Source organism: Salmo salar, chromosome 13, assembly GCF_965601325.2.
Source record: "Salmo salar chromosome 13, fSalSal1, whole genome shotgun sequence".
Classification (NCBI taxonomy): domain Eukaryota; kingdom Metazoa; phylum Chordata; class Actinopteri; order Salmoniformes; family Salmonidae; genus Salmo; species Salmo salar.
In genome coordinates, this window is record NC_138303.1 from 22312355 (window position 1) to 22339663 (window position 27309).

General features: G+C 44.9%; 1 protein-coding gene across 1 annotated transcript in view; it reads left to right on the top strand.

The window, feature by feature from the left end:
* The window catches only part of LOC106566674 (metabotropic glutamate receptor 7), a 131004-nt gene that overhangs the window by 82507 nt on the left and 21188 nt on the right, over nucleotides 1-27309 (top strand). Inside the window, exon 8 of the mRNA XM_014134936.3 lies at nucleotides 9705-10640. Coding sequence (XP_013990411.3) covers nucleotides 9705-10640 — 936 coding nt within the window. The remainder of the gene's footprint in view (nucleotides 1-9704; nucleotides 10641-27309) is intronic.

Below are 27309 nucleotides of genomic sequence, written 5' to 3' on the forward strand. Positions count from 1 at the left end.
AAGAATAATATATTATCATCTCGTAATTGCTACCGAATGGCCAGATCTCAAAATAACTTTACTGGGAAATCACATTTTGCAATAAACGGGGTGCTATGCTAAGAACAACAGGCTATGCTATACAGTTAGCATCATCTAAAATCGATAATAACGTTGTAAATACCCCCTTACCTTTGATTATCTCCATCAGAAGGCAGGATCCCAGGTCCGGAAGGCATTCCAGGTCCGGAACAAATGTGGTTTCTTTTGACAAAGTTCATAATTTATGTCCAAATAACACGAAGTACTTAGCGTTCATTATGCTCCCACAAAATGTGGTTGGGGTGCTGGTAAAATCACGCCGAAAAGCAAAAAAAACCTAGTAAATAATCTATTTATGTTCGTTCAAACATGTCAAATGTTGTTTAGCATTAATCTTTTGGTCCATTTTTAACGTTAAACATCAGTAATATTTTCACACAACCTATCCTATGTCTAGATAAAAAATGATGACAAACTCACGTTTCTCAGATTTATGCGCAGCCGCAAAAAAATGAAGTGATGACATGCCAACTTCCTTGGAAACTAATTTGCTCTCTGTTTATCATAGACGATTCAAACAACTTTATAAAGATCGTTGACATCTAGTGGAAGCCGTAGGTGTTGCGAAATGAATCCTTTCTCACTATGGTATCTATAAAACAATGACACTAAATAGTACAGTCACAAAATTCACATTTTTTTTAAATCTATTTTTCACAGGTTTTTGCCTGCAATATGAGTTTTGTTATACTTACAGACACCATTCAAACTGTTTTAGAAAATTCAGAGTGTTTTCTATCCGAATGTGTTAATAATATGCATATCCTAGCTTCTGAGTTGGTGTAGGAGGCAGTTAAAAATGGGCACATATTTTTTTCAAAATGTCTCAATACTGCCCCCGAGCCCCAACAGGTTATACAATAACAACCTATAATCATTCCATCTGAAGTTAATACGCTATTTGTCATCACCCTACGTAGATAGTTTACAATAGGGATTCTTATTGGAGATGTCCTTCTCACCTAACATCCTATGCTGTTGAGATACACAACGTAAGTTAATATCGTGAGAGTCAAATTTGAGAGTGGTGAGAGGGTTACATTTTTGGGGGCTCGTCTGGGAATTTTGTTATTGTTGATGGATATTTTCAGAAATGACTCTGGTGTAAAAAACATTTTGCTCACTGTTGACATCTATACTAAGATTCTACACTGACTCACCATTTAAACATTTTGAATTGACATTTTGGATTTCTTACTAACATTGCTGTATAGGCATAGACTTACAACATGAATGCTGAAGAGATTGTTACCTGGTGTAGAGAGAAACAACTAGCTATTAATCATGCATTTGTCCTTAGAAATGTGACAGAGGATGTGTCTGATGAGCTTCTGCTGGAAACGCTGACTTATGTTAAGGCTTTTGGTAAAATTAGACTACATGGTCGTTGTTCTTATTCAGCTGATAAAAAGCAGTATGTTTTGGTAGAGATATCGAACAACCTTAACAAAATAGCTGTGCCAAGTGTTGTTGGGATACCTGGAGAGTTGGGTCCCTGGCGTGTACATGTAGTTTCACAAATCACATCTCCTGTTGAGAGAGAGGGTGAAGATTTTCAGGCGAAGCTATTATCCTTTCTAAGACATGAAGGGAAGACTGTAGCTGATGTTAAAGGCCTGATAAGTCCCTCTAGCGCTGACCTCAACACTGAACTGGTTACTGCCATCAGTTCACTGGTAGTGAAATGCAACAATGCAACATCTGAGACTCAGAGTTACTGTAAGCTGCGTATGTTCTCAGGTGTGAAACCCACTCCTAGTGGAGAGGAAGAGTATGATGCATGGGCTGAGCAAACCAACCATTTTCTAGAGGAATGGCAGTGCACCGACAATGTGAAAAAACAGAGAATAATAGAAAGTCTTAAAGGGCCTGCTGCTGACATTGTGAGGTTCTTCAAGACAGGAAACCACCATGCTACAGTGATGGAATACATGAAGGCTCTAGAAACAGCATTCGGTACCACCGAAAATGCACCTGATCTCATGATAAGGTTCAGAAACACATTCCAAAGTGAAGGAGAGAAGCTTTCAGCTTACCTGTTGAGACTTGACAAATTGCGGCATGCTGTTTATAGAAAAGGAGGCATTGAGCTGTCAGAGATGAATCGCACACGCATTGGCCAAGTAGTGAGAGGTACATCCTCACATGAAATGCTTGCGCTTCGTATTCGCATGACCTATACACTGCTTGAACCACCAACCTTTACTGAACTACCTCAAGAAGTAAGGGAGGAGGAGGACATGATTCAAGACAGGAACACAACGAAGAGTGTTGTGAAGTCATCAGCTGTTGCTCCTGTTGCCACAGTTTGCGAAGAAGCTAATACCAAGATAGAAGTGCTGAGAAAAGAGATAAAGGTTTTAAAAATGAAATGACGCATCTCATGTCTGCTAACGTCACAGCAGCTCAATCTGACACACAAAGGTCAGATGTGGCATTTAAAAGCAAAAAGAAGAGAGTAAATCCATCACAAGAACAGACACAAGCCGACAGCAAACCCGGAGTATTCTGTTATAGATGTGGAGAAGATGGCCATTTCAAGAGAAACTGTGAAGGTGAAGAGAACTTGAGGAAAGTCAACACACGCCTAATCAAACAAAAGTGGTCTATGGGAAACTACAGAGGGACCCAGTAAAGGAGCGGCCTGACATCCCAGTGAAGATACGTTCCGCCAAGTGCCACAAGTATGAAGACATGAAAGACATGCTACCTACAGGTTTAGTTGGTCCGAGTTCTGTAGTTCCTGTACAGATTGAAGGTATCTATGCTAAAGCTTTACTAGATAGCGGTTCTAAGATTACTCTACTTTACAGATCCTTTTATAACAAGTACTTGACGCATTTGCCATTGATTCCTATAGGAAACTTTGAGATATGGGGCCTTAGCTGTGATCAGTGTCGATAAGATGGTTATTTGTTACTCAAGGTTGAGTTCTCAGGATCGGTTGTGGGTGTAGCAGAGACCATGGAAGCACTTGTGTTGGTATGTCCAGATCCGGCCATGAAAGGTGAAGTGTCTATTCTGGTCGGCACCAATACATCTGTAGTGAAGAGACTTATGACTGCTTGCAAAGAAAAGGAAGGTGAAGGTTTCCTTAGCACACTACAAGTTCATCCTTCTATCAAAGAGGCATATGAGAGAATGATAGAAAGCTCAACTGATGATGACAAGAAGAGAGGAACGGTCTGGTTCGCACAGACACAACCTGTCACCCTGCCACCTGGTGGGCAGATGAGAGTTACTGGAATTCCAAAGTTTCCTGGGATACCTTCTACTCAAGCCATTCTGGTAGAGAGGCCTGAAGAACCGGAGTTCCCTGAAGAACTACTAGTGAGGCCTGAAATTCAGACGGTTGCAGTTGAGTTGTCTAGAAGAATCACTCTTACTGTCAGGAATGTCTCGACAAAGGAGATCACCCTGAAACGAGGTACGCCTATTGCTCATCTGTTTCCTGTAGATGTGCTCTGGGTGTTCCATTGAAAAGTAAGTAGGATTCATCTGAGAGACTGATGTCTTCTTCATTCAACTTTGGATATTCTTCAGTGCCTGAGGGATGGAAGAAGAGGTTATGTGAAAAGTAGATGGAACGGAACGAAGTGTTCTCAACACATGAGTTTGATGTGGGTTGTTCAAAGAGTACTCACCACACCATCAGAGTTACTGAAGAAAAAACATTTAGGGAGAGATCTCGCTGCTTGGCCCCAGCTGATGTTGAAGATGTGAGGAAGCATCTTAATTACTTGAAAAGTTTTGGGATCATATCTGAGTCGAGAAGCCCCTATACATCTCCTATTGTGGTGGTGAGGAAAAAAATGGCACCATACGCAGGTGTGTTGATTACAGGACCCTCAACAAGCGCACTGTTCCAGACCAGTACACAGTCCGACGTGTGGGGGATGCTCTGACATGTTTGAGTGGGAGCAAATGGTTCAGTGTGTTAGATCTCAGAAGAGGATGCTATCAAATTCCGATGGGCGATACAGATAAAGAGAAGACTGCATTTATCTGTCCAGTTGTATTTTGCCAATTTGAGAGGATGCCACAGGGTGTGTCCGGAGCACCTGCAACATTTGAACATGTCATGGAAAAGACAGTTGGAGACATGAACCTACTCAAAGTTCTTGTTTACCTTGATGACTTAATTGTGTTTGGAAGGACGCTGGAGGAACACGAGCAGAGGTTACTCAAGGTGCTAGACTGCTTGAAAAGTGAAGGCCTAAAATTGTCCCTTGACAAGTGTCAGTTTTGCCACACATCTGTCAACTATGTTGGACATATCATATCCCAGAATGGAGTGGCTACAGACCCCTCAAAGATTGAAGCTGTCACCACGTGTCCAAGGCCTGAAACTGTGACTGCTCTGCGTTCTTTCCTAGGATTCTGTGGATATTACAGAAGATTTGTCAAAGACTATTCTAAAGTGAGTTACCCCCTGAATCAGCTCTTATGCGGATATCTTCCCTCTGCCAAGAAAGGAAGAAAGTCCAAGGAAGAGGAGAAAGTCTACCTCAACCCCTCAGAACCATTTGGATCAAGGTGGGATGAGAAGTGTGAATTAGTATTCGAGACATTGAAGGAAAGCCTCACAAAAGCTCCTGTGTTGGGTTTTGCTGATCCTCAGTTGCCATACGTTCTCCATGTAGATGCTAGCCGCGAAGGGTTAGGTGGAGTACTTTACCAAGACCAAGGTGAGGGTCTGCATCCCGTGGCATTTGTGAGTCGAAGCCTGACCGCTTCTGAACGCAACTACCCAGATCACAAGTTAGAGTTTCTTGCGTTGAAGTGGGCCGTGGTTGATAAACTACATGATTACCTGTATGGGGTCAAGTTCGAGGTTAGAACAGACAACAACCAATTGACATATATCCTCACGTCCGCAAAATTGGATGCCACTGGTCATCGTTGGCTAGCTGCGTTATCTACCTATGACTTTAGTCTCAAGTACAGGCAGAACATAGATGCCGATGCTTCATCTCGCCGCTCTCATCAGCAATCTGCAGTGGAACAAGATTGGAGTGACTTTCCTGCATCTGGTGTCCAAGCCATGTGCCAGATGTCTAATGTTGTTAGAGTAACTCCTCGATCATCTAGTAGAGTGATTGGTCAGTTGGGAGCCTCTATGCATTCTGTGCCTCAAGCATACTGTAACCTGAGCATGCTGAAGTCTCACATGCCCAGATTGAGCACTTTGGAACTTTCTGCATCACAACAAGAAGACCCTTGTCTGGGAGAGATGTGGGTTGCTCTTAATAAACATGATATTACCAGTGTGACAAAGACCAAACATCCATTCATCTCTTTGCTCCTGAGAGAGTGGGAGAAGCTAAAGATGAAAGATGGAGTTATGTACAGAATCACACATCCGCCAAACGAAACTCGTTGTGCTCAGTTACTACTTCCAGAGAAGTTCAGAACTATGGTCCTCAAGTCGCTGCATGATGACTCAGGTCATTTAGGATTTGACAAGATGTATGGACTTGTCAGAGACCGGTTCTACTGGTCACACATGAAAATGGAAGTAGAGGAGTACTGTAAATCCTGTGCTCGTTGTGTACAGAGGAAAACACTTCCAAAGATAGTTGCTCCGCTTGGTCGTATGCAAAGTGATGGACCTATGGACCTTGTGTGTATGGATTTCCTGTCCATTGAGCCTGACTCACGTAACACAGAGAATGTCCTGGTTATTACGGATCATACATGAGATACGCTCAAGCTTTTCCTACGAAGGATCAGAAAGCATCCACTGTCGCCAAAGTATTGTGTGGGAGAGGTACTTCATCCATTATGGTCTACCCAAGAGGATGCATAGCGATCAAGGTAGAGATTTTTAAAGTCGACTCATCCGTGAGCTACTGAATATGCTTGGGGTGGAGAAGTCAAGGACAGCACCATATCATCCTCAGGGAGATCTACAACCCAAGAGATTCAACCAAACCTTGTTGAACATGCTTGGAACTCTTGATCCAACACAAAAGAACAAATGGAGTCAGTTTAACCTGTTTGGGCTAGGGGGCAGTATTGAGAATTTTGGAAAAAATATGTGCCCATTTTTAACTGCCTCCTACACCAACTCAGAAGCTAGAATATGCATATTATTGTTCAGGTTTGGATAGAAAACACCCTAAAGTTTCTAAAACTGTTTGAATGGTGTCTGTGAGTATAACAGAACTCCTATGGCAGGCAAAAACCTGACAAGGTTTCATGCAGGAAGTGGCCTGTTTGACAAGGAGTCGTGCGTCTTGCATCTGTTTATTGAAGAGTAAGGATCTTAGCTGTAACGTGACAATTCCCAGGGCTCCAATAGGCTCTCAGGACCCGGGAAAATCATGAAGGTTGACGAGGCAGCCTCAGGCTGAAACAGATTATCACCTTATCCAAGTGTCCCATTAGGTGACAAAGGAATGAGGCGCGTGCGCGATTAGCCCCCGTGGAGTATTTTAATTCGGCTGTTTAGTTTATTGCAGATTCCCGGTCGGAATATTATCGCTTTTCTACGAGATAAATGGCATAAAAATTGGTTTTAAACAGCGGTTGACATGCTTCGAAGTACGGTAATGGAATATTTAGACATTTTTTGTCACGCCATGCGCGCGACCGTGGATTACCATTCGTATAGTGTCTAGAACGCACGAACAAAACGACGCTATTTGGATATAACTATGGATTATTTGGGACCAAACCTACATTTGTTATTGAAGTAGAAGTCCTGGGAGTGCATTCTGACGAAGAACAGGAAAGGTAAGAACATTTTTCTTATAGGAAATGTTATTATGGTGAAGGCTAATCTTGCCGGGTGTCTAAATAGCTAGCCGTGATGGCTGGGCTATGTACTTAGAATATTGCAAAATGTGCTTCATCCGAAAAGCTATTTTAAAATCGGACATATCGAGTGCATAGAGGAGTAATGTATCTATAATTCTTAAAATAATTGTTATGCTTTTTGTGAACGTTTATCGTGAGTAATTTAGCAAACTGTTAGTAAATTCCCCGGAAGTTTGCGGGGGGTATGCTTTTTCTGAACGTCACATGCTAATGTAAAAAGCTGTTTTTTGATATAAATATGAACTTGATTGAACAGACATGCATGTATTGTATAACATAATGAAGTAATTGAAGTAATAGTATTTCAAACGATTCAAAAATTGCGCCACTGGATTAGACTGGCTGTTACGTAGGTGGGACGAATTCGTCCCGCCTAGCCCATAGAGGATATATTGGGCATCTAGTGCACTCGTATAACTGTACTCAGAATGAAGCGACTGGCTACTTGCCCTATTTTGTGTGGACGTGAAGCTAGATTGCCCGTTGATATCTGTTTTGGAGTCTTGAGTGATAGCTCTTCAGAGAGAACTTACCTCAAGTATGTATCTGATATGAAGAAACAGTTACAAGTTGCTTACAAATTTGCAGAGAGCACTGCTGGAAAGCAAAACCATGAAAACAAACAGCGATATGATAAGAAGAATCGCTACACGCAACTTGTGCCTGGAGACAGAGTCCTTATATGGAATCTAGGACTGCACGGAAAACATAAGCTGGCAGATCGCTGGGTTTCTACGCCATATGTGGTGGAAAGTCAGATGTCAAACTTACCTGTGTTCCGTTTGAAGCCTGAAAGTGGAGATGGACCCATTAAGATTCTTCATCGGAATCACCTGCTACCACTGGGGCAGAAAGTGTGCCTAGAACCTGTGGTTAACATAGAACCAACTCCTAGTAGAAGCACCCTGCAAAGAAGGAGGAAGAGAAAGGGAAATTAAAAGTTGCCTGGAAACTGTACTCCTCGGGAATGATGAGAAAGTTGAAGAGGTTAAGAATCCAGAAGATGAGAAGGATTTCGACTCAGAAGATGAGGACATCGGAGTATGGTATGAAGTGCCTAATACAAACTGTAGGAGCCGAGAAGTGGAAGAGATGTCGGAACCGTTTAGCTTGGACCTAGACATAGTCTGGAATCAAATGACAGGGGAACCTGAAAGAGCAGAACAAGTTGTAGAAGCAATAGAGTCCAGTCAAGAAGCTGAGGTCGCAACTGGAGTTGAAGCAGATGATAATGAGGCATCTAACTCAATTAAAGAGATTCAAGAAGAGGAACGAGAAGTTCAAGGAGAAGCAGAAACTTCAGAGGAAATAGAAGGACCAGGCATAAGAAGATCTCAGAGAGTAAAGAAAGCTCCTGTACTACTTACCTATGATAAACCTGTAGTTCGCTTGTTAAGCTGTGGCCAATGGGAGTTGACCTGGTTAACGGGAGGCCTGGGTAAAAACGAGAGGGAGAGAGACGTTGAAAACTACAGTATTTCAATGGGTTTCAATTCCAGAGACTGAGCTTTTGGGCCACGCTCTTTGGCCATGCACACCTGTGGTGGGTTTGGCATCGAAATGAGAATGCATGAGCAGAAAAGAACCACATACGTACTGTAAAATATGGTGTTGGAACTTTGATGTTATGGGAGTTTTTTGCTTCTCTGGTCCTGGGGCCCTTGTTAAGGTCCAAGGCATCATAAACTTGACTCAGTACCAGGATATTTTAGCCACAAACCTGGTTGCCAGGAACCTGATAATTGGCCACGAGTGAATCTTCCAGGAAGACAGTAACCCCAAGCACACATCAAAATCCACAAAGAAATGGTTAATTGGCCACAAAATCAACATTTTGCAATGGCCATCTCAGTCTACGGACTTGAAATCCATTGAAAACCTGTGGTTTGAATGGAAGAGGGCAGTCCATAAGCGCAGATGAAGGATATCAAGGATCTGGAAGGATTCTGGGTAAATATTATTTGGATAGTCCACATGTAGATGCTCTAAAAAATGAACTATCTACTAACCCTAATCCTATGCCTAACCCTAACCTTATCCTAACCCTAAACTTAACCCTTACCCTAACCCTAAACTTAACCCTTACCCTAGCCCTAACCATAACCCTAACCCTATCCCTAACCTTAACCCTTATCCTAACCCTATCTTTAACCTTAACTTTAACCCTTACCCTTATTCTAAACCTAACCCTAACCTTAGCACGCAGTTGCATATCAAAAGATAGTTTGTTGATAGCATGACCAACTACAGGTGGACTATCCGGACTATCCAAATGAAGTGTGACAGGATTCTGTATGGAAGAATGGTCTATGATCCCTCCTAATATGTTTTCCAACTCCTAAAACATTTTACAAAAAGGCTCAGTGCCGTAATCGTTGCAAGGTGAGGCATTGAAAGGTATTGAAAACAGGGGTGTCAATAATATTTACCTCTACCTTTGTGAGAAATATTTGTATTCCTTGTTAAACAAGCATTAGTTTAAAATAATATAATTTCCCAATTTATTTGAGTATACAATGTAGCTTAGTATTTGAATTATTTATTTTATACAGTCATTATTGCTCATCTTTATCAGGGTGTCAATAATTTCGGACCTCACTGTATCTCATCATGTATCTCATCCTGCATCCAGGCCCATTTGCCTGTCAGGTAGATGCAAACGACTTCATCCCTATCGACTAACCCTCTTATCTGAAGTGCTACTTCCACGGCCTGTGGTCTCTCTCTCTCTCTCTCTCTCTCTCTCTCTCTCTCTCTCTCTCTCTCTCTCTCTCCTCTCTCTCTCTCTCTCTCTCTCTCAGCTGGAGGAGCTGCAGTGGCCAGAGGGAGAGCAGGCGGTCCCTATTTCCATGTGCAGTCTGCCCTGTAAGACAGGTGAGAGGAAGAAGAGGGTGAAGGGCATGCCATGCTGCTGGCACTGTGAGCTGTGTGATGGTTACCAGTACCAGTATGATGAGACCTCATGCCGCCTTTGCTCTTACGACATGAGGCCCAACCCCAACCGGACGGAGTGCCAACCTATCCCCATTGTCAAGCTGGAGTGGCACTCCCCCTGGGCCGTCATTCCCGTGTTCCTCGCTATGCTGGGTATCATCGCCACTATCTTTGTCATGGCAACGTTCATACACTACAACGACACACCCATCGTACGTGCGTCAGGCCGCGAGCTGAGTTACGTGCTGCTGACGGGCATCTTCCTGTGTTACATTATCACCTTCCTGATGATTGCCAAGCCTGACGTGGGCGTGTGCTCCTTCCGGAGGATCTTCCTGGGCCTGGGGATGTGCATCAGCTACGCTGCGCTGCTCACCAAGACCAACCGGATCTACCGAATCTTTGAACAGGGGAAGCAGACAGTGACAGCCCCGCGCTTCATCAGCCCCACCTCCCAGATCGCCATCACCTCCTCCCTCATCTGTCTGCAGCTGCTGGGCGTGCTCGTCTGGTTCGCCGTGGACCCGCCCAACACCATCATCGACTACGACGAGCAGAAGACCATGAACCCCAACCTGGCGCGTGGGGTGCTGAAGTGTGACATCACGGACCTGCAGATGATCTGTTCGCTGGGCTACAGCATCCTGCTGATGGTCACATGTACCATCTACGCTATCAAGACCCGTGACGTGCCAGAAGACTTCAACGAGGCCAAGCCCATCGGCTTCACCATGTACACCACCTGTATAGTCTGGCTGGCCTTCATCCCCATCTTCTTTGGCACAGCCCAGTCTGCAGAGAAGGTGAGTCATCCCTCTCCCTCCCTCTCTCTCCCTCTCTCTCTCTCTCTCTCTCGCTCTATTCCCTCTCTCTCTCTCTCTCTCTCTCTCTCTCTCCCTCCCTCCCCATGCACTGCTTCTGCTCCTTCCGGCCTGTGTTTTATCTCATGCAAACTTACACACTGACATAGGCACACACTGACATAGGCACACACTGACATAGGCACACACTGACATAGGCACACACTGACATGGACACACACTGACATAGACACACACTGACAAAGACACACACTTAGAGACACAAAAACAGATACACACACACACACACACACACACACACACACACACACACACACACACACACACACACACACACACACACACACACACACACACGCACACGCACACACGCACACAACCAAACACACAGGGTCTGTATGCTAAAGACTCATTTTCTTTTGATTTCAAATTCATATGGCTCAGATGTGCATAATAAAACACACAAGGACTGCAGGAGACATAAATAGGCATTAGAAAGGGGGGGATGCTGTGAGATGTAGCAGCTCCTTATGTCATTATCTTAGCTTTCACGCCTGGAGCTCAACACTAGCTATTATGCCTCATCCTGTGGAGGAAGACTAGGAGGAGGAGAAGAAGGGGGAGAAGGATGAGGTGGAGAAGGAGGATGTGGAGGAGGAAGACTAGGAGGAGGTGGAGGAAGAAGTCTAGGATGTGGAGGAGAAGGAGGATGAAGAGGAAGAGTAGGAGGTGGAGGATGAGGAGGAGATAAGGAGGAGTTGGAGGAGGAAGATAAGGAGGAGGAGGTGGAGGAGTAAGAGAAGGAGGAGATGGAGGAGGAGGAAGCGGTGGAGGAAGACTAGGAGGCAGTAGCGGTGCGTGGGTAAATCACTGTGGAAGCCAAGCCAAGCCAGTAAAAAAGCCATATTACAACCTATGTTGTGATAATTGCGTTGTTTGCTCTATAACCCACTTGTTCATACGCCACCATGATATACAATAAGGCTGTGACAACAAAAAGACAACAGTGACACAGTGGCGGAATATATTTAACTACACATACGTTTGTTTCATCACAAAACCGCAGAGCAGCATCTGTCCAGTGAAGTCCACAAAGCAAATATTGCATGTAACCAACAGTTACATGACCTGCAGCATAGTCAAGCAAGTTAATGTTTTCTACAGTTTACTAAACAACTACTAATTTATAACCACAGAGTTACCGCAAGTTATAACAAAGACAACAGGCGCACTACCTCCGTTATTCTAGCACCATTTCAACTTAAACATTTAAACATCATCAAATCAAAAAGGCTATACATGCTTATTTTATTACACTGAAAACAAACTTAAAAATAGCAAAACTACTTAGTCCAATCAATGTTGCTAAATACTGTATCATGTGGCTGTCCATGGTACTGATTTCTGTGTGTGTGTGTGTGCGTGTGCGTGTGCGTGTGCGCGTATGCAAGTAAAAAAAACGAATTGCCTCACCCTACTTGTAGACTAGTTGACCACCAATGCCATGGTCCTCTCTTTCATGTTGGCCAAACGGTTTATGCTGTGTCATACAGTACACTTTTTGTTTTTGTTGTCATGGGCTACCTAGCTAAAATGCTTGCTAGCCTAACTTCCTCGCATGGGCAACAATGAACCAGCTAAGTTAGCTAGCTAGTTAACTTGAGCCTACTATGCTACATCTAGGCTACAATTGAACTTCAATTGTCTCAGGACAGTGGCACAACATATTCATTTATGGTTAGATCAGAATTGCAGTCATAATCATTGGCCTGTTCAGAGAATTAAGCCCCATCTCCATCCATGGCTTAGGAAAGGGAAGATTTAGCAAGCTAGCTACTGCAGGACATCAGCACAAGCAGACCAGAAACAGACAAGTTTATCTGAAAATTAAGTTTTGCTTAAGATGTAATTTGAATGGTGTAAAGCCAAATCCAAACTGGCCTCCCTTGGGGTGCATTTTGCTGCACCAGGACAAACCACTGCTGAGATCAGCTCAATGCTGATTGGCTAATTCTTTTATGTTTTTTTATCAAGTGAGGCTAAATGCTTGCCAGTATCAATCAATCAAATGCTACAGTGGCTTACATTTGGTACTATTTTGATCCAGAGAGCATCAGATACATGGCTACACATAATGAGACAGAGGGGTGCTGTTTGCCCTCGCTCAAACTATTTCTCCGGTGAGATTCAGACCCTTGCGATGTGATGGAAAATTATAAAAACAGAGAGACGAAAGACAAATTATTATTCTTAATATAAAAATACATATTCACTACCGGTCAAAAGTTTTAGAACACCTACTCATTCAAGGGTTTTTCTTTATCTATACTATTTTCTACATTGTAGAATAATAGTGAAGACATCAGAACTAGGAAATAACACATATGGAATCATGTAGTAGCCAAAAAAGTATTAAACAAATCTAAATATATTTTATATTTGAGATTCTTCAAATAGACAGCTTTGCCTTGATGACAGCTTTGCACAATCTTGGCATTCTCTCAACTAAATTCACCTGGAATGCTTTTCCAACGGTCTTGAAGGCGTTCCCACATATTCTGAGCACTTGTTGGCTGCTATTCCTTCACTCTGCAGTCCGACTCATCTCAATTTGGGTGAGTTCTGGGGATTGTGGAGGCCAGGTCTTCTGATGCAGCACTCCATCACTCTCCTTCTTGGTCAAATTGCCCTTACACAGCCTGGAGGTGTGTTGGGTCATTGTCCTGTTGAACAACAAAAGATAGTCCCACTAAGCCCAAACCAGATGGGATGGCGTATGACTGCAGAATGCTGTGGTAGCCATGCTGGTTAAGTGTGGTGTCTTGAATTGTAAATAAATCACAGACAGTGTCACCAGCAAAGCACCCCCACACCATCACACCTTCTCCTCCATGCTTTATGGTGGGAAATACACATGCGATCATCTGTTCACCTACATCGCGTCTCACAAAGACACAGCGGTTGGAAACAAAAATCTCCAATTTGGACAAATTTCCACTGGTCTAATGTCCATTGCTTGTATTTCTTGGCCCAAGCAAGTCTCTTCATCTTATTGGTGTCCTTTAATAGTGGTTTCTTTGCAGCAATTTGACTATGAAGGCCTAATTCACACAGTCTCGTCTGAACAGTTGATGTTGAGATGTGTCTGTTACTTGAAGCATTTATTTGGGCTGCAATTTCTGAGGCTTGTAACTCTAATGAACTTATCCTCCGCAGCAGAGGTAACTCTGGGTCTTCCTTTCCTGTGGCGGTCCTCATGAGAGCCTGTTTCATCATAGCGCTTGATGTTTTTTGTGACTGCACTTGAAGAAACGTTAACAGTTCTTGAAATTTCCTGTATTGACTGACCTTTGTTTCTCTTTGCTTATTTGAGCTGTTCTTGCCATAATATGGCCTTGGTCTTTTACCAAATAGGGCTATCTTTTGTAAACCCTGCCTACCTTGTCACAACACAACTGATTGGCTCAAACGCATTAAGAAGGAAAGAAATTCCACAAATGAACATTTAACAAGGCACACCTGTTAATTGAAATGCATTCCAGGTGACTACCTCATGAAGCTGGTTGAGATAATGCCAAGAGTGTGCAAAGCTGTCATCAAGGCAAATGGTGGCTACTTTGAATAATCTCAAATATAAAATATATTGAAATTTATTTAACACTTTTTTGGTTACTACATGATTCCTTATGTGTTATTTCATAATTTTGATGTCTTCACTATTATTCTACAATGTAGAAAATATTAAAAATAAAGAAAAATCCTTGAATGAGTAGGTGTTCTAAAACTTTTGATCGTTAGTGTATATTGATCAAATATTTGGGGAAGCCTGGCTTCTCTTGGCATCAATGAATAATCACCACAGCTAGGAGGAGGTAGAGGAGGAGAAGGAAGACTAGGAGGAGGTGGAGGAGGAGGAGGAGGAAGAGGAGGAAGAGGAAGACTAGGAGGAGATGGAAGAGAAGAAAGAGGAGGTTGAAGACTAGGAGGAGGAGGTGGAGGAGGAGGAGGTGAAAGAGGGAGAGAAGGAGGAGGAGGTGGAAGAGGAGGTGGAAAAGGGGGATAGATAATCTGAGTCAAGACATTCCATTCCTCGACAAGGTGCACTCTAGAAATGCACTTGACATCAGCAGCTACTGGAGTTGATTGAGAATGTGACCTCCTGACCCCCTGTGCTAGTCATTGCTTATCTGAATAGTATTGGACAGAATACAGATTCATTTATCAGCTCTATTCTTGAGTTGTGTGTGGTGCTTGGCAGGCCTTGTGTACATGTAGCTGAGTAGAAGTTTTCCACTGACAGACTATCAAGGTCGACAGGAAAGTTTTACGCCTAACCTTTTGAGTGCCGCCCCGTTCAATATCCTTCCTGCTAGGCTACAGAAAGTGATTGATCACAAACTGATTTTCCTCATCTCAATTTGCCACTGATTTCATAGATGAATTACACTCTCAGTTAGCCATTAGGAGTTCATTGTGTAGAGCAAGCCCTTAATGTGTCCATCCTCCTTATGCAGTTAACTCATACAGAACACTGGCTATCATCTTACATGCACGTAAGCCACAAAAAAAAACACGGCAGTAGCCTCTTGATGCAAGGCTCTTTATAGGCCCACTCCTGTGGCCTTTAGCAGATAAGGAGGAGTGGTGTTCACAGGGAGCCCTCCATTAACTCCTAAGTGTGTGTGTGTGTGTGTGTGTGTGTGTGTGTGTGTGTGTGTGTGTGTGTGTGTGTGTGTGTGTGTGTGTGTGTGTGTGTGTGTGTGTGTGTGTGTGTGTGTGTGTGTGTGTGTGTGTGTGTGTGTGTTGTACGCTTTGCTCCCAGGGACTGATTGCTGTATTTGACCAGACTCCTTATCTCCAAAATACCTTGCACTTGTTGCTTGTCACTGAAAAGCCCCAGAGACGTTTGGTTTTGATTTATCTGGGCCATTCAGGGACTCTCATTATCTAAAGATGTGTGGTGATACGATGCCAGGAAATTCCTAATGCTAAGCATGAGATCCTGTTCATCTCTGTTCATTTCGCTTTGATCGCATTGGCCAAAGCTCTGTTGCCGTATTGACTGGATTCTCTGCAGCTCTCCACACCTGTGCCTCCCCACACCCAAACCCATGCTGTGTGAAGCGATGCACACACAGCAACAAAATATCAAGCAGCGCTCTTTCCCCCCTCCACACCTGCACTTGCACAGTCAGCCACTCAGCAGACAGTACACAGCGAATGACCATGAGAATAACCAGCTTGGGTTAAGGCCAGATTGACTGATTCTACTTCTGACTGGCAGTCCTTCAGACAATTGAGAAATAGATGTCTTACTCTGATTAGAAAAGCAAAGTCAACATACTTCTTGAGTTGTGTATCTGAGAGTGGTGGAAATCCAGCAGTAGCTGATTTGTTTATCCATTTCTACTGCAGATTTCTGCCCCCTTCCTAGGCCGTCATTGAAAATAAGAATTTGTTCTTAACTGACTTGCCTAGTTAAATAAAGGTGAAATAAAAAATAAAAATATATAATTTAAGACAAGCATAGCTGCTGAAATGTTGATATGTCCAGGTCTAAAACCAGACTGGTACACATTAAGAATATCATTTTTAGTTTCAAAAAAGTTATTCGCTGAGAGTTTGCCAGGCAAGATAGTTTAGAAATGGGTCAGTAGTTATCTAGGTCAGAAGGATCTCCACCTTTGTAAAGGGGAAGGACATGCACCGCCTTCCAGATCTTATGGGTAGCACCAGAAGCAATTGTTATATTTTTATTTGACCTTTATTTAACCAGGTAGGCCAGTTGAGAACAAGTTCTCATTTACAACTGCGACCTGGCCAAGATAAAGCAAAGCAGTGCCACAAAACAACAACACAGAGTTACACATAATAACACAATATAAAAATCTATGTACAGTGTGTGCAAATGTAGAAGAGTAGGGAGGTAAGGTAATAAAAAAAATCTAAATCAAATCAAATGTATTTGTCACATACACATGGTTAGCAGGTGTTAGTGCAAGTGTAGCGAAATGCTTGTGCTTCTAGTTCCGATCATGCAGTAATATCTAACAAGTAATATAACCTAACAATTTCACAACAACTACCTTATACACACAAGTGTAAAGGAATGAATACGAATATGTACATAAAAATATATAAATGAGTGATGGCCGAACGGCATAGGCAAGATGCAGTAGATGGTATAGAGTACAGTATATACATATGAGATGAGTAATGTAGGGTATGAAAACATAAAGCGGAATTGTTTAAAGTGGCTAGTGATACATTACATCAAGATGGCAAGATGCAGTAGATGGTATAGAGTACAGTATATACATATGAGATGAGTAATGTAGGGTATGAAAACATTATATAAAGTGGCATTGTTTAAAGTGGCTAGTGATACATTTAATTACATCAGATGGCAAGATGCAGTAGATGGTATAGCGTACAGTACATACATATGAGATAAGTAATGTAGGGTAAGTAAACATTATATATATAAAATGGCTAGTGATAAATTGATTACATACATTTTTCCATTATTAAAGTGGCTGTTGTTGAGTCAGTATGTTGGCAGCAGCCACTCAATGTTAGTGATGGCTGTTTAACAGTCTGATGGCCTTGAGATAGAAGCTGTTTTTCAGTGTCTCGATCCCCGCTTTGATGCACCTGTACTGACCTCGCCTTCTGGATGATAGCGGGGTGAACAGGCAGTGGCTCGGGTGGTTGTTGTCCTTGATTATCTTTTTGGCCTTCCTGTGACATCGGGTGGTGTAGGTGTCCTGGAGGGCAGGTAGTTTGCACCCGGTGATGCGTTGTGCAGACCTCACTACCCTCTGGAGAGCCTTCCGGTTATGGGCGGAGCAGCTGCCGTACCAGGCGGTGATATAGCCCGACAGGATGCTCTCGATTGTGCATCTGTAAAAGTTTGTGAGTGTTTTTGGTGACAAGCCGAATTTCTTCAGCCTCCTGAGGTTGAAGAGGCGCTGCTGCGTCTTCTTCACCACGCTGTCTGTGTGGGTGGACCATTTCAGTTTGTTCGTGATGTGTACGCCGAGGAACTTAAAACTCTCCACCCTCTCCACCAATGTCCCGTCAATGTAGATAGGGGGCTGCTCCCTCTGATGTTTCCTGAAGTCCACGATCATCTCCTTTGTTTTGTTGACATTGAGTGTGAGGTTATTTTCCTGACACCACACTCCGAGGGCCCTCACTTCCTCCCTGTAGGCCGTCTCGTCGTTGTTGGTAATCAAGCCTACCACTGTAGTGTCGTCTGCAAACTTGATGATTGAGTTGGAGGCGTGCATGGCCACGCAGTCAAGGGTGAACAGGGAGTACAGGAGGGGGCTGAGCACACACCCTTGTGGGGACCCAGGAGGATCAGCGGGGTGGAGATGTTGTTACCTACCCTCACCACCTGGGGGCGACCCGTCAGGAAGTCCAGGACCCAGGGAGGACCCAATAGGCCATGGAGGCGAAATAATTACAATTTAGCATTAACACTGGAATAACAGATGTGCAGATGATGATGTGCAAGTAGAGAACAGAGATACTGGGGTGCAAAAGAGCAAGAGGATACGTAACAATAAATATTAAATTGCTTAGATCATAGGAATCACTGTGCTGGCATATTTATAGTACTATCCAAGGCCTTTGATACTGTTGGCCACCCCCCACTCATTCAAAGGTTGTCTGAAATGTGCCTCGACTAGGCGTCTTGTAAATGGTTTGGGAACTATCTGTCAGACAGGACACAATTTGTGCTTTCTGATGGTGTCAAGTCAAGTTTGGACATTCAAGGTTTTTTCTTTATTTTTAATATTTACTATATTGTAGAATAACAGTGAGTACATCAAAACTATGAAATAACACATATGGAATCATGTAGTAAAGTGTTAAATAAATAAACATATATTTTTATATTTGAGATTATTCAAATAGGCACCATTTGCATTGATGACAACTTTGCACACTCTTGGCATTCTCTTAACCAGCTTCATGAGATAGTCACCTGGAATGCATTTCAATTAACAGTTGTGCATTGTTAAAAGTTAATTTGGGGAATATCTTTCCTGCTTACTGCGTTTGAGCCAATCAGTTGTGTTGTGACAAGGTAGGGGTGGTATACAGAAGATAGCCCTAGTTGGTAAAAGACTAAGTCCATATTATGGCAAGAACAGCTCAAATAAGCAAAGATAAATGACAGTCCATCTTTACTTTAAGACATGAAGGTCAGTCAATGCGGAACATTTCAAGAACTTTTAACGTTTCTTCAAGTGCAGTCGCAAAAACCATAAAGTGCTATGATGAAACTGGCTCTCATGAGGACCGCCACAGGAAAGGAAGACCGAACAGAGCTTTTACCTCTGCTTAAGAAGATAAGTTCATTAGAGTTAACTGCACCTCAGATAGCAGCCCAAATATATGCTTCACAGAGTTCAAGTAACAGACACATCTCAACATCAACTTTTCAGAGGAGACTGCATGAATCAGGCCTTCATGGTTGAATTGCTGCAAAGAAACCACTACTAAAGGACACCAATAAGAAGAAGAGACTTGCTTGGGTCAAGAAACACGAGCAATGGACATTAGACCGGTGGAAATCTGTCCTTTGGTCTGATGAGTCACAAATTTGAGATTTTTGCATCCAACCGGCATGTCTTTGTGAGACGCAAAGTAGGTGAACGGATGATCTCCGCATGTAGGGTTCCCACCATGAACCATGAACCATGGAGGAGGAGGTGTGATGGTGTGGGGGTGCTTTGCTGGTGACACTGTCTGTGATTTATATAGAATTCAAGGCACACTTAACCAGCATGGCTATCACAGCATTCTGCAGCGATACGCCATCCCATCTGGTTTGCACTTAGTGGGAATATCATTTATTTTTCAACAGGACAATGACCCAAAACACACCTCCAGCCTGTGTAAAGGCTATTTGACCAAGAAGGAGAGTGATGGAGTGTGGCATCAGATGACCTGGCCTCCACAATCCCCTGAACTCAACCCAATTGAGATGTTTTGTCACGCCTGCTCCCACTCTCCCTCCCTGATGCTCGAGGGCGCCAGGTTGCCCTGCATTACGCACTCCTGCCAACATCATTACGCACACCTACTTCCCTCGTCACGTGCATCAGCGATTTATTGCAGTCACCTAGACTCAATTACTGTGTTATTACCTCCCCTATATCTGTCTGTTCCCCAGCTCTGCTCCCCGCTTCTACATTGATTGTCGTATGTCTCTGTTTTACCCGGTTCTGACGCTGTTCCTGTCCTGTTCCATGTCTGTGTAAATTAAATGTTCACTCTCCATACCTGCTTCTCATCTCCAGCATCGGTTCTTACAGGTTTGGGATGAGTTGGACCGCAGAGTGAAGGAAAAGCAGCCAAGCGCTCAGCATATCAGGGAACTCCTTCAAGACTGTTGGAAAAGTATTCCTCGTGAAGCTGGTTGAGAGAATGCCAATAGTGTGCAAAGCTGTCATCAATGCAAAGGGTGGCTACTTTGAATAATCTAAAATATATTTTGATTTGATTAACACTTTTTTTGGTTACTACATGATTCCACATGTATTATTTCATAGTTTTGATGCCTTCACTATTATTCTACAATGTAGAAAATATAAAAAATATAGAAAAACCCTTGAGTAGAATGAGTATGTAATGGTTTTCTTAGAGAAGTGAAGGAGTCAGGCGCAGGACACAGGGATAAAGGTAAACAAATGTGTTTACTAAAAATATCAATCAATCTTCTCATAGAAAAATACATAGTTTGGAGAAACACCTCCAACTACACAAAACAGACAAACAATCACCGATAAGACAGACAGGAAATGCAGAGGTTAAATAATGAACATGATTAGCGAAATGAAAAACAGGTGTACACAATAAAGACAAAACCAAACGAACAGTGAAACATCGATCGGTAACAACTAGTAAGCCGGTGACGTCGACCGCCGAACGCCGCCCGAACAAGGAGAGGGGCCGACTTCGGCGGGAGTCGTGACAGTACCCCCCTCCTGACGCGCGGCTCCAGCAGCGCGCCGACACCGGCCTCGGGGACGACCCGGAGGACGGGGAGCAGGGCGATCCGGACGGAAGCGGTGAAAATCCTGGATGTCTTCCGCCTTACCCAGCTTCGCTCCTCCGGGCCATACCCCTCCCACTCCACGAGGTACTGAAGGCCCCTCGCCCGACGTCTGGAGTCCATAATGGCTCGTACGGTATATGCCGGGGCCCCCTCGATGTCCAGAGGGGGCGGAGGAACCTCCCGTACCTCAGACTGCTGGAGCGGACCAGTCACCACCGGCCTGAGGAGAGACACATGGAACGAGGGGTTAATATGATAATCATGTGGAAGTTGTAACCTATAACAAACCTCGTTCAATCTCCTCAGGACTTTAAATGGCCCCACAAACCGCGGACCCAGCTTCCGGCATTGCAGGTGAAGGGGCAGGTTTCGGGTCGAGAGCCAGACCCGATCCCCCGGTGCATAAACCGGGGCCTCACTGCGGTGGCTGTCGGCACTCGCCTTTTGCCGCCTGATGGCTCGTTGAAGACGTACATGGGCAGCGTTCCATGTCTCCTCCGAGTGCCGAAACCATTCATCCACCGCATGAGCCTCGATCTGGCTCTGATGCCATGGTGCCAGGACCGGATGATTCCCTAGCACACACTGAAAAGGGGTAAGGTTAGTGGAAGAGTGGCGTAGGGAATTTTGGGCCATCTCCGCCCAAGGGATAAATGATGCCCACTCTCCCGGCCAGTCCTGGCAATAGGACCGCAGAAACCTACCCACCTCTTGGTTGACTCTTTCCACCTGCTCGTTACTCTCGGGGTGGAACCCTGAGGTAAGGCTGACCGAGACCCCAGGCGTTCCATAAACGCCCTCCAGACTCTAGACGTAAATTGGGGACCCCGATCAGAGACTATATCCTCAGGCACCCCGTAGTGCCGGAATACATGGGTGAATAGGGTCTCCGCAGTCTGTAGAGCCGTAGGGAGACCGGGCAAAGGAAGGAGACGGCAGGACTTAGAAAACCGATCCACAACGACCAGGATCGTGGTGTTACCCCGTGACGGCGGAAGATCCGTCACGAAATCCACCGATAGGTGTGACCACGGTCGTTGCGGAACGGGAAGGGGTTGTAATTTCCCTCTGGGCAGATGTCTAGGTGCCTTGCACTGTGCGCATACCGAACAGGAGGAGACATAAACCCTCACGTCCTTGGCTAACGTGGGCCACCAGTACTTCCCCGTTAGGCAGCGCACCGTCCGACCTATACCAGGATGACCAGAGGAGGGTGATGTGTGGGCCCAACAGATCAAACGATCGCGAACATCAAACGGCACGTACACGCGCCCAACGGGACACTGGGAGGGAGTGGGTCCTGCACGTGGCGCCCGTTCGATGTCCGCGTCCACCTCCCATACTACCGGTGCCACCAGGCATGAGGCTGGAATTATGGGAGTGGGCTCTGTGGACCGCTCCTCTGTATCATACAGCCGGGACAGTGCATCTGCCTTGACGTTCTGGGAACCTGGTTTATAGGAAAGAGTGAAAGAAAAGCGTGTGAAAAACGTAGCCCACCTAGCCTGGCGAGGGTTCAGTCTCCTCGCTGCCCGAATATACTCCAGATTTCGGTGGTCAGTCCAAATGAGGAAAGGGTGTCTAGCCCCCTCAAGCCAATGTCTCCACACTTTCAGAGCCCCGACAACAGCTAACAACTCCCTATCCCCCACGTCATAGTTTCGCTCCGCCGGGCTGAGCTTCTTCGAAAAGAAAGCACAGGGGCGGAGTTTTGGTGGTTTACCCTAGCGCTGAGATAGCACAGCCCCTATTCCAGCCTCGGATGCATCCACCTCAACTATGAACGCTAAGGAGGGATCAGGATGCGCCAGCACTGGAGCCGTGGTAAACAGAGCCTTCAGGTTACCAAAAGCTCTGTCCGCCTCAGCCGACCACCGCAATCGCACCGGTCCCCCCTTCAGTAAGGAGGTAATGGGAGCCGCCACCTGGCCAATGCCCCGGATAAACCTCCGGTAGTAGTTGGCAAACCCTAAAAACCGCTGCACCTCCTTTACCGTGGTTGGAGTCGGCCAATTACGCACGGCTGAAATGCGGTCAGTCTCCATCTCCACCCCTGACGCGGACAAACAGTACCCAAGGAAGGAGACGGACTGTTGAAAGAACAGACATTTTTCCGCCTTGACGTAAAGGTCATGCTTTAACAGTCGACCAAGCACCGTACGCACAAGGGACACAAGCTCAGCGCGGGTGGTGGAGTATATGAGAATATCATCTATATACACCACTACACCAAGCCCGTGCAGGTCCCTGAAGATCTCATCCACAAATAATTGGAAGACAGATGGAGCATTCATTAACCCATACGGCATGACGAGGTACTCATAGTGCCCAGAAGTAGTGCTAAATGCCGTCTTCCACTCATCCCCTCCCCTGATACGCACCAGGTTGTACGTGCTCCTGAGGTCCAATTTTGTGAAGAAGCGCACCCCGAGCAATGACTCTGTCATACTGGCGATCAGAGGCAGCGGGTAACTGTATTTAACAGTAATCTGGTTCAAATCTCGATAGTCAATGCACGGGCATAAACCTCAATCCTTCTTCTTCACAAAAAAGAAGCTTGAGGAGACAGGTGAAATGGAGGGCCGAATGTATCCCTGTCCCAGAGATTCAGCGACATATGTTTCCATAGCCGCCGTCTCCTCCTGTGACAGAGGATACACGTGACTCCTGGGAAGTGCAGCACCCTCCAGGAGATTTATCGCACAATCCCCCGGTCGATGGGGTGGTAATTGAGTCGCCTTCCATTTACAGAAGGCGATTGCCAAATCGGCATAATCGGGAGGAATGTGCATGGTGGAAACCTGCTTTGGACTTTCCACCGTAGTGGCACCTAAGGAAACACCTAAACACCTCCCTGAACACTGACAGGACCATCCCTTGAGAACCCTCTGTTGCCACGAAATAATAGGATCATGAGAAGCCAACCAGGGAAGCCCCAACACAACGGGAAACGCAGGAGCGTCAATCAGAAAGAGACTAATACTCTCTTCATGACTCCCCTGCGTTACCATAGCAATGGGAACTGTGACCTCCCTAATCAGCCCCGACCCCAAAGGACGACTATCTAGGGCATGTATAGGGAAGGGAACATCAACGGGAACAATAGGAATCCCTAATCTATTGGCCATGGAGCGATCAATAAAGTTCCCAGCTGCGCCTGAATCTACTAGCGCCTTATGCTGGGAATGCGGGGAAAACCCCGGAAATCTTATAGATAACCACATGTGAGCAACAGGGGGGGTCTGGGTGAGTCGTGTGCCTACTCACCTGAGATGAACCACCAGTGTTCCGCCTACCACCTCGACTACCTGGAAAACCTCCTCAGCACCGACCAGCAGTGTGTCCTCTGCGGTCACCTCTGGTTTCCCCTCCGGTCTCCCTAGTACCAGCCCCGCCCAACTCCATCGGTGTTGGGTCTAAGGGACTGGAGGATGGAACCAACGGACCCCGATCCGGACGTCCGCGGGAGGCCAGCAGGTTATCCAGCTGGATTGATAAGTCCACCAGCTGGTCCAGGTGGAGGGTGGTGTCCCTGCAGGCTAGCTCCCTACGAACGTCCTCTCGCAAACCACACCTATAGTGATCGATCAGGGCCCGCTCATTCCATCCCGCAACAGCCGCCAGAGTTCTAAAATCCAGTGCAAACTCCTGAGCGCTCCTCATCTCCTGCCTTAAATGTAACAAGCGCTCTCCCACCGCTCTTCCTTCTGGTGGATGATCAAATACTGCCCGAAAGCGGCGGGAGAAGTCCTCGTAGTTATCCCGAGTCGGGTCTTCCACCTCCCAGATGGCGTTGGCCCACTCCAGGGCTTTACCAGTCAAACAGGAGATGAGGGCGCTCAGTCTCTCGCGTCCCGAGGGCGGCGGCTGGACAGCCGCCAGGTAGAGCTCCAGCTGGAGTAGGAACCCCTGACACCCGGCAGCTGCTCCGTCATACGCTCCCGGGAGCGAGAGCCGAATCCCACCGGATATAGACGGTGGTTGGGTATGATCCAGAGGTGCGCCGGGCGGTGGTGTGGCTGGGTCGACGGGACATCCTTTACTCTCCACTCTCTCCATGGTCAGCAGCACGCAATCCATGGCAGTCATAAGATTCTGGATCATACTCGCCTGCTGCTGAACGCGCTCCTCTATATGAATAGGAGGGCTGGCTGCTCCTGCTGACTCCATTGTGTGGTCGGTGATTCTGTAATGGTTTTCTTAGAGAAGTGGAGGAGTCAGGCGCAGGACACAGGGATAAAGGTAAACAAATGTGTTTACTAAAAATATCAATAAATCTTCTCATAGAAAAATACATAGTTTGGAGAAACACCTCCAACTACACAAAACAGACAAACAATCACCGACAAGACAGACAGGAAATGCAGAGGTTAAATAATGAACACGATTAGCGAAATGAAAAACAGGTGTACACAATAAAGACAAAACCAAACGAACAGTGAAACATCGATCGGTAGCAACTAGTAAGCCGGTGACGTCGACCGCCGAACGCCGCCCGAACAAGGAGAGGGGCCGACTTCGGCGGGAGTCGTGACAGAGTAGGTGTGACCAAAGTTTTGACTGGTACTGTATGTAAATAATATTGGTCTATCTGCAAAACCTGCAACATTCATCTGTATGCAGATGACACTGTTATGTATGCTATTGCCCCTAAGGCTGACCAGGCTATGTTGGCGCTGTAATCAGATTTTGTCGCCTTGCAGAAACTCTTTGTTGATTTCAAATGTGTACTTAATGCAGAAAAAAATAAAATGGATGCTGTTTTCTGATACTCATAGAAGTATTTCAGATGTCTTATACCAGTGGTCACCAACCGGTCAATCTTCAAGACATTCTTTGTCAATCACCAAACATCTCTGTAGAAAAGCCAACAATAAAGGCTTGCACTTTTGTAACTACGTTTTTTGTTGCGCTGTTGGCGTTCGCTGCAATTGATTCAGAAGCCCACTGGGTAGGTAAAGTGTTCCCATGTTGAACCATTTCATTTGTGTGAAAAGACAAACTACCCAGCCAGAGAGAGACTGTCAAAAAAATACAGCAAAGAGCTGCTGTTTTTATGAGTGGGTTTATGTCTAAGTTTGAATTCAGCACTGTCAACACTGTTACAAAAACATAAAATGTTCCTCTCCCTACTTCAACCTCGCTCTACAGCTGCAATGAATGAGTAGCCAAGTGTATCGATAGCCCTGCATTTTTATTTGTATTAGCAGCTCGTAGTGTCTATTTTAGTATCGAAGAATATTTCACTTTCTCTGGTCATAGGAAGAACATTCATTTGTGCATGAGGCAGATGCGGTGCGACTCGAGTTTCGCCATCAGGTGGAAGACAGTTTCCCTTCTCTTTGATCAGTCTTAGCAGAGGAAAGGAAGGAGAGAGCAGGGACCATGACAGGCGGACCCTCTGCTGCTCTGTCCCTCCCTCCCCTGAGACTAATGCCATGTTCAAAACAACTGGGAACTTGGAAATATCTAACTTTCGACTTCAGTGCGTTCAAGACAACTGGGAACTTTGAAAAAAATGAGATCCGACTGTGGAAAAGTAGTTTCGATCAGTCATCCAACACGGAATTCCAAGTTGGAAATTCTAGCACCTTTCTATAACTCTGACTTTCCAACATGAAGATCACTTATGTCATGATTTTACCTCGTTTTTTTCCCCCGTGCCCCCAGTTGTCTTGAAAGCACTATGACCGTCAGATGCAGGTAACATCAGTCCAGTAAAATAAAAAAAGCTAATTATTTACAAATTATTTAAATGTATGCTCAGCTGTGCCTCGCAAGTGCTACACCAACTGATATATTTTGTTATCAAAATGTTGTTATCAGAGTTTTCAAATATAATATGATCTCAGAAGAAGAATATTGTCAGGCCAAGCATAGCTATGTTGTGATAATGTATTAGGCCTACTTAAATCTGAGCGGTAGATCTTGGCTTGCTTTTTTACCGCGAAAGTGATCTTGACTCAGAAAATGTTGGTGACCACTGGGTTACACATTTATGCATTGGATGGTTCTTTCATTGAGCAGGTTCCCGCCTATAAATATTTGTAAGTCGCTCTGGATAAGAGCGTCTGCTAAATGACTTAAATGTAATGTAAATGTAAAATATCTGGGCTTTTGGATTGACAATAATCTGATGTTTAAAAAACATACGGATGAGCTAGTTAATTAGCTGAGGTTTAAAGTAGGCTTATTTTATATAACTACATTTCCTGACAGTTCTTGACTAAGAGTAGTCACTGCTGCATTCCGATAAATGGAGTCACCATAAACCTTTGGATGCCGTCTACCACGTTAGTTTTATCACAGGTGACAGTTTTAATATGCATCACTGCATCCTGTATCAGAATGTTGGCAGGTCCTCATTAAAATCCTGTAGATTACTCCATTATTCCCTTTCTGTTTACAAAGTTCTACTACACAAGCGTCCGACCTACCTCACTTTAAAAATATGAGACACCAAACCCGTTCACAGGGATGGTTAACTCTCGGGTTTCCACTAGTATGTACCGATCTAAATAAATCCCCCCATTTTTGGAATAGCCTACAAACTCCCTACATCTTGACTTTCTGGTG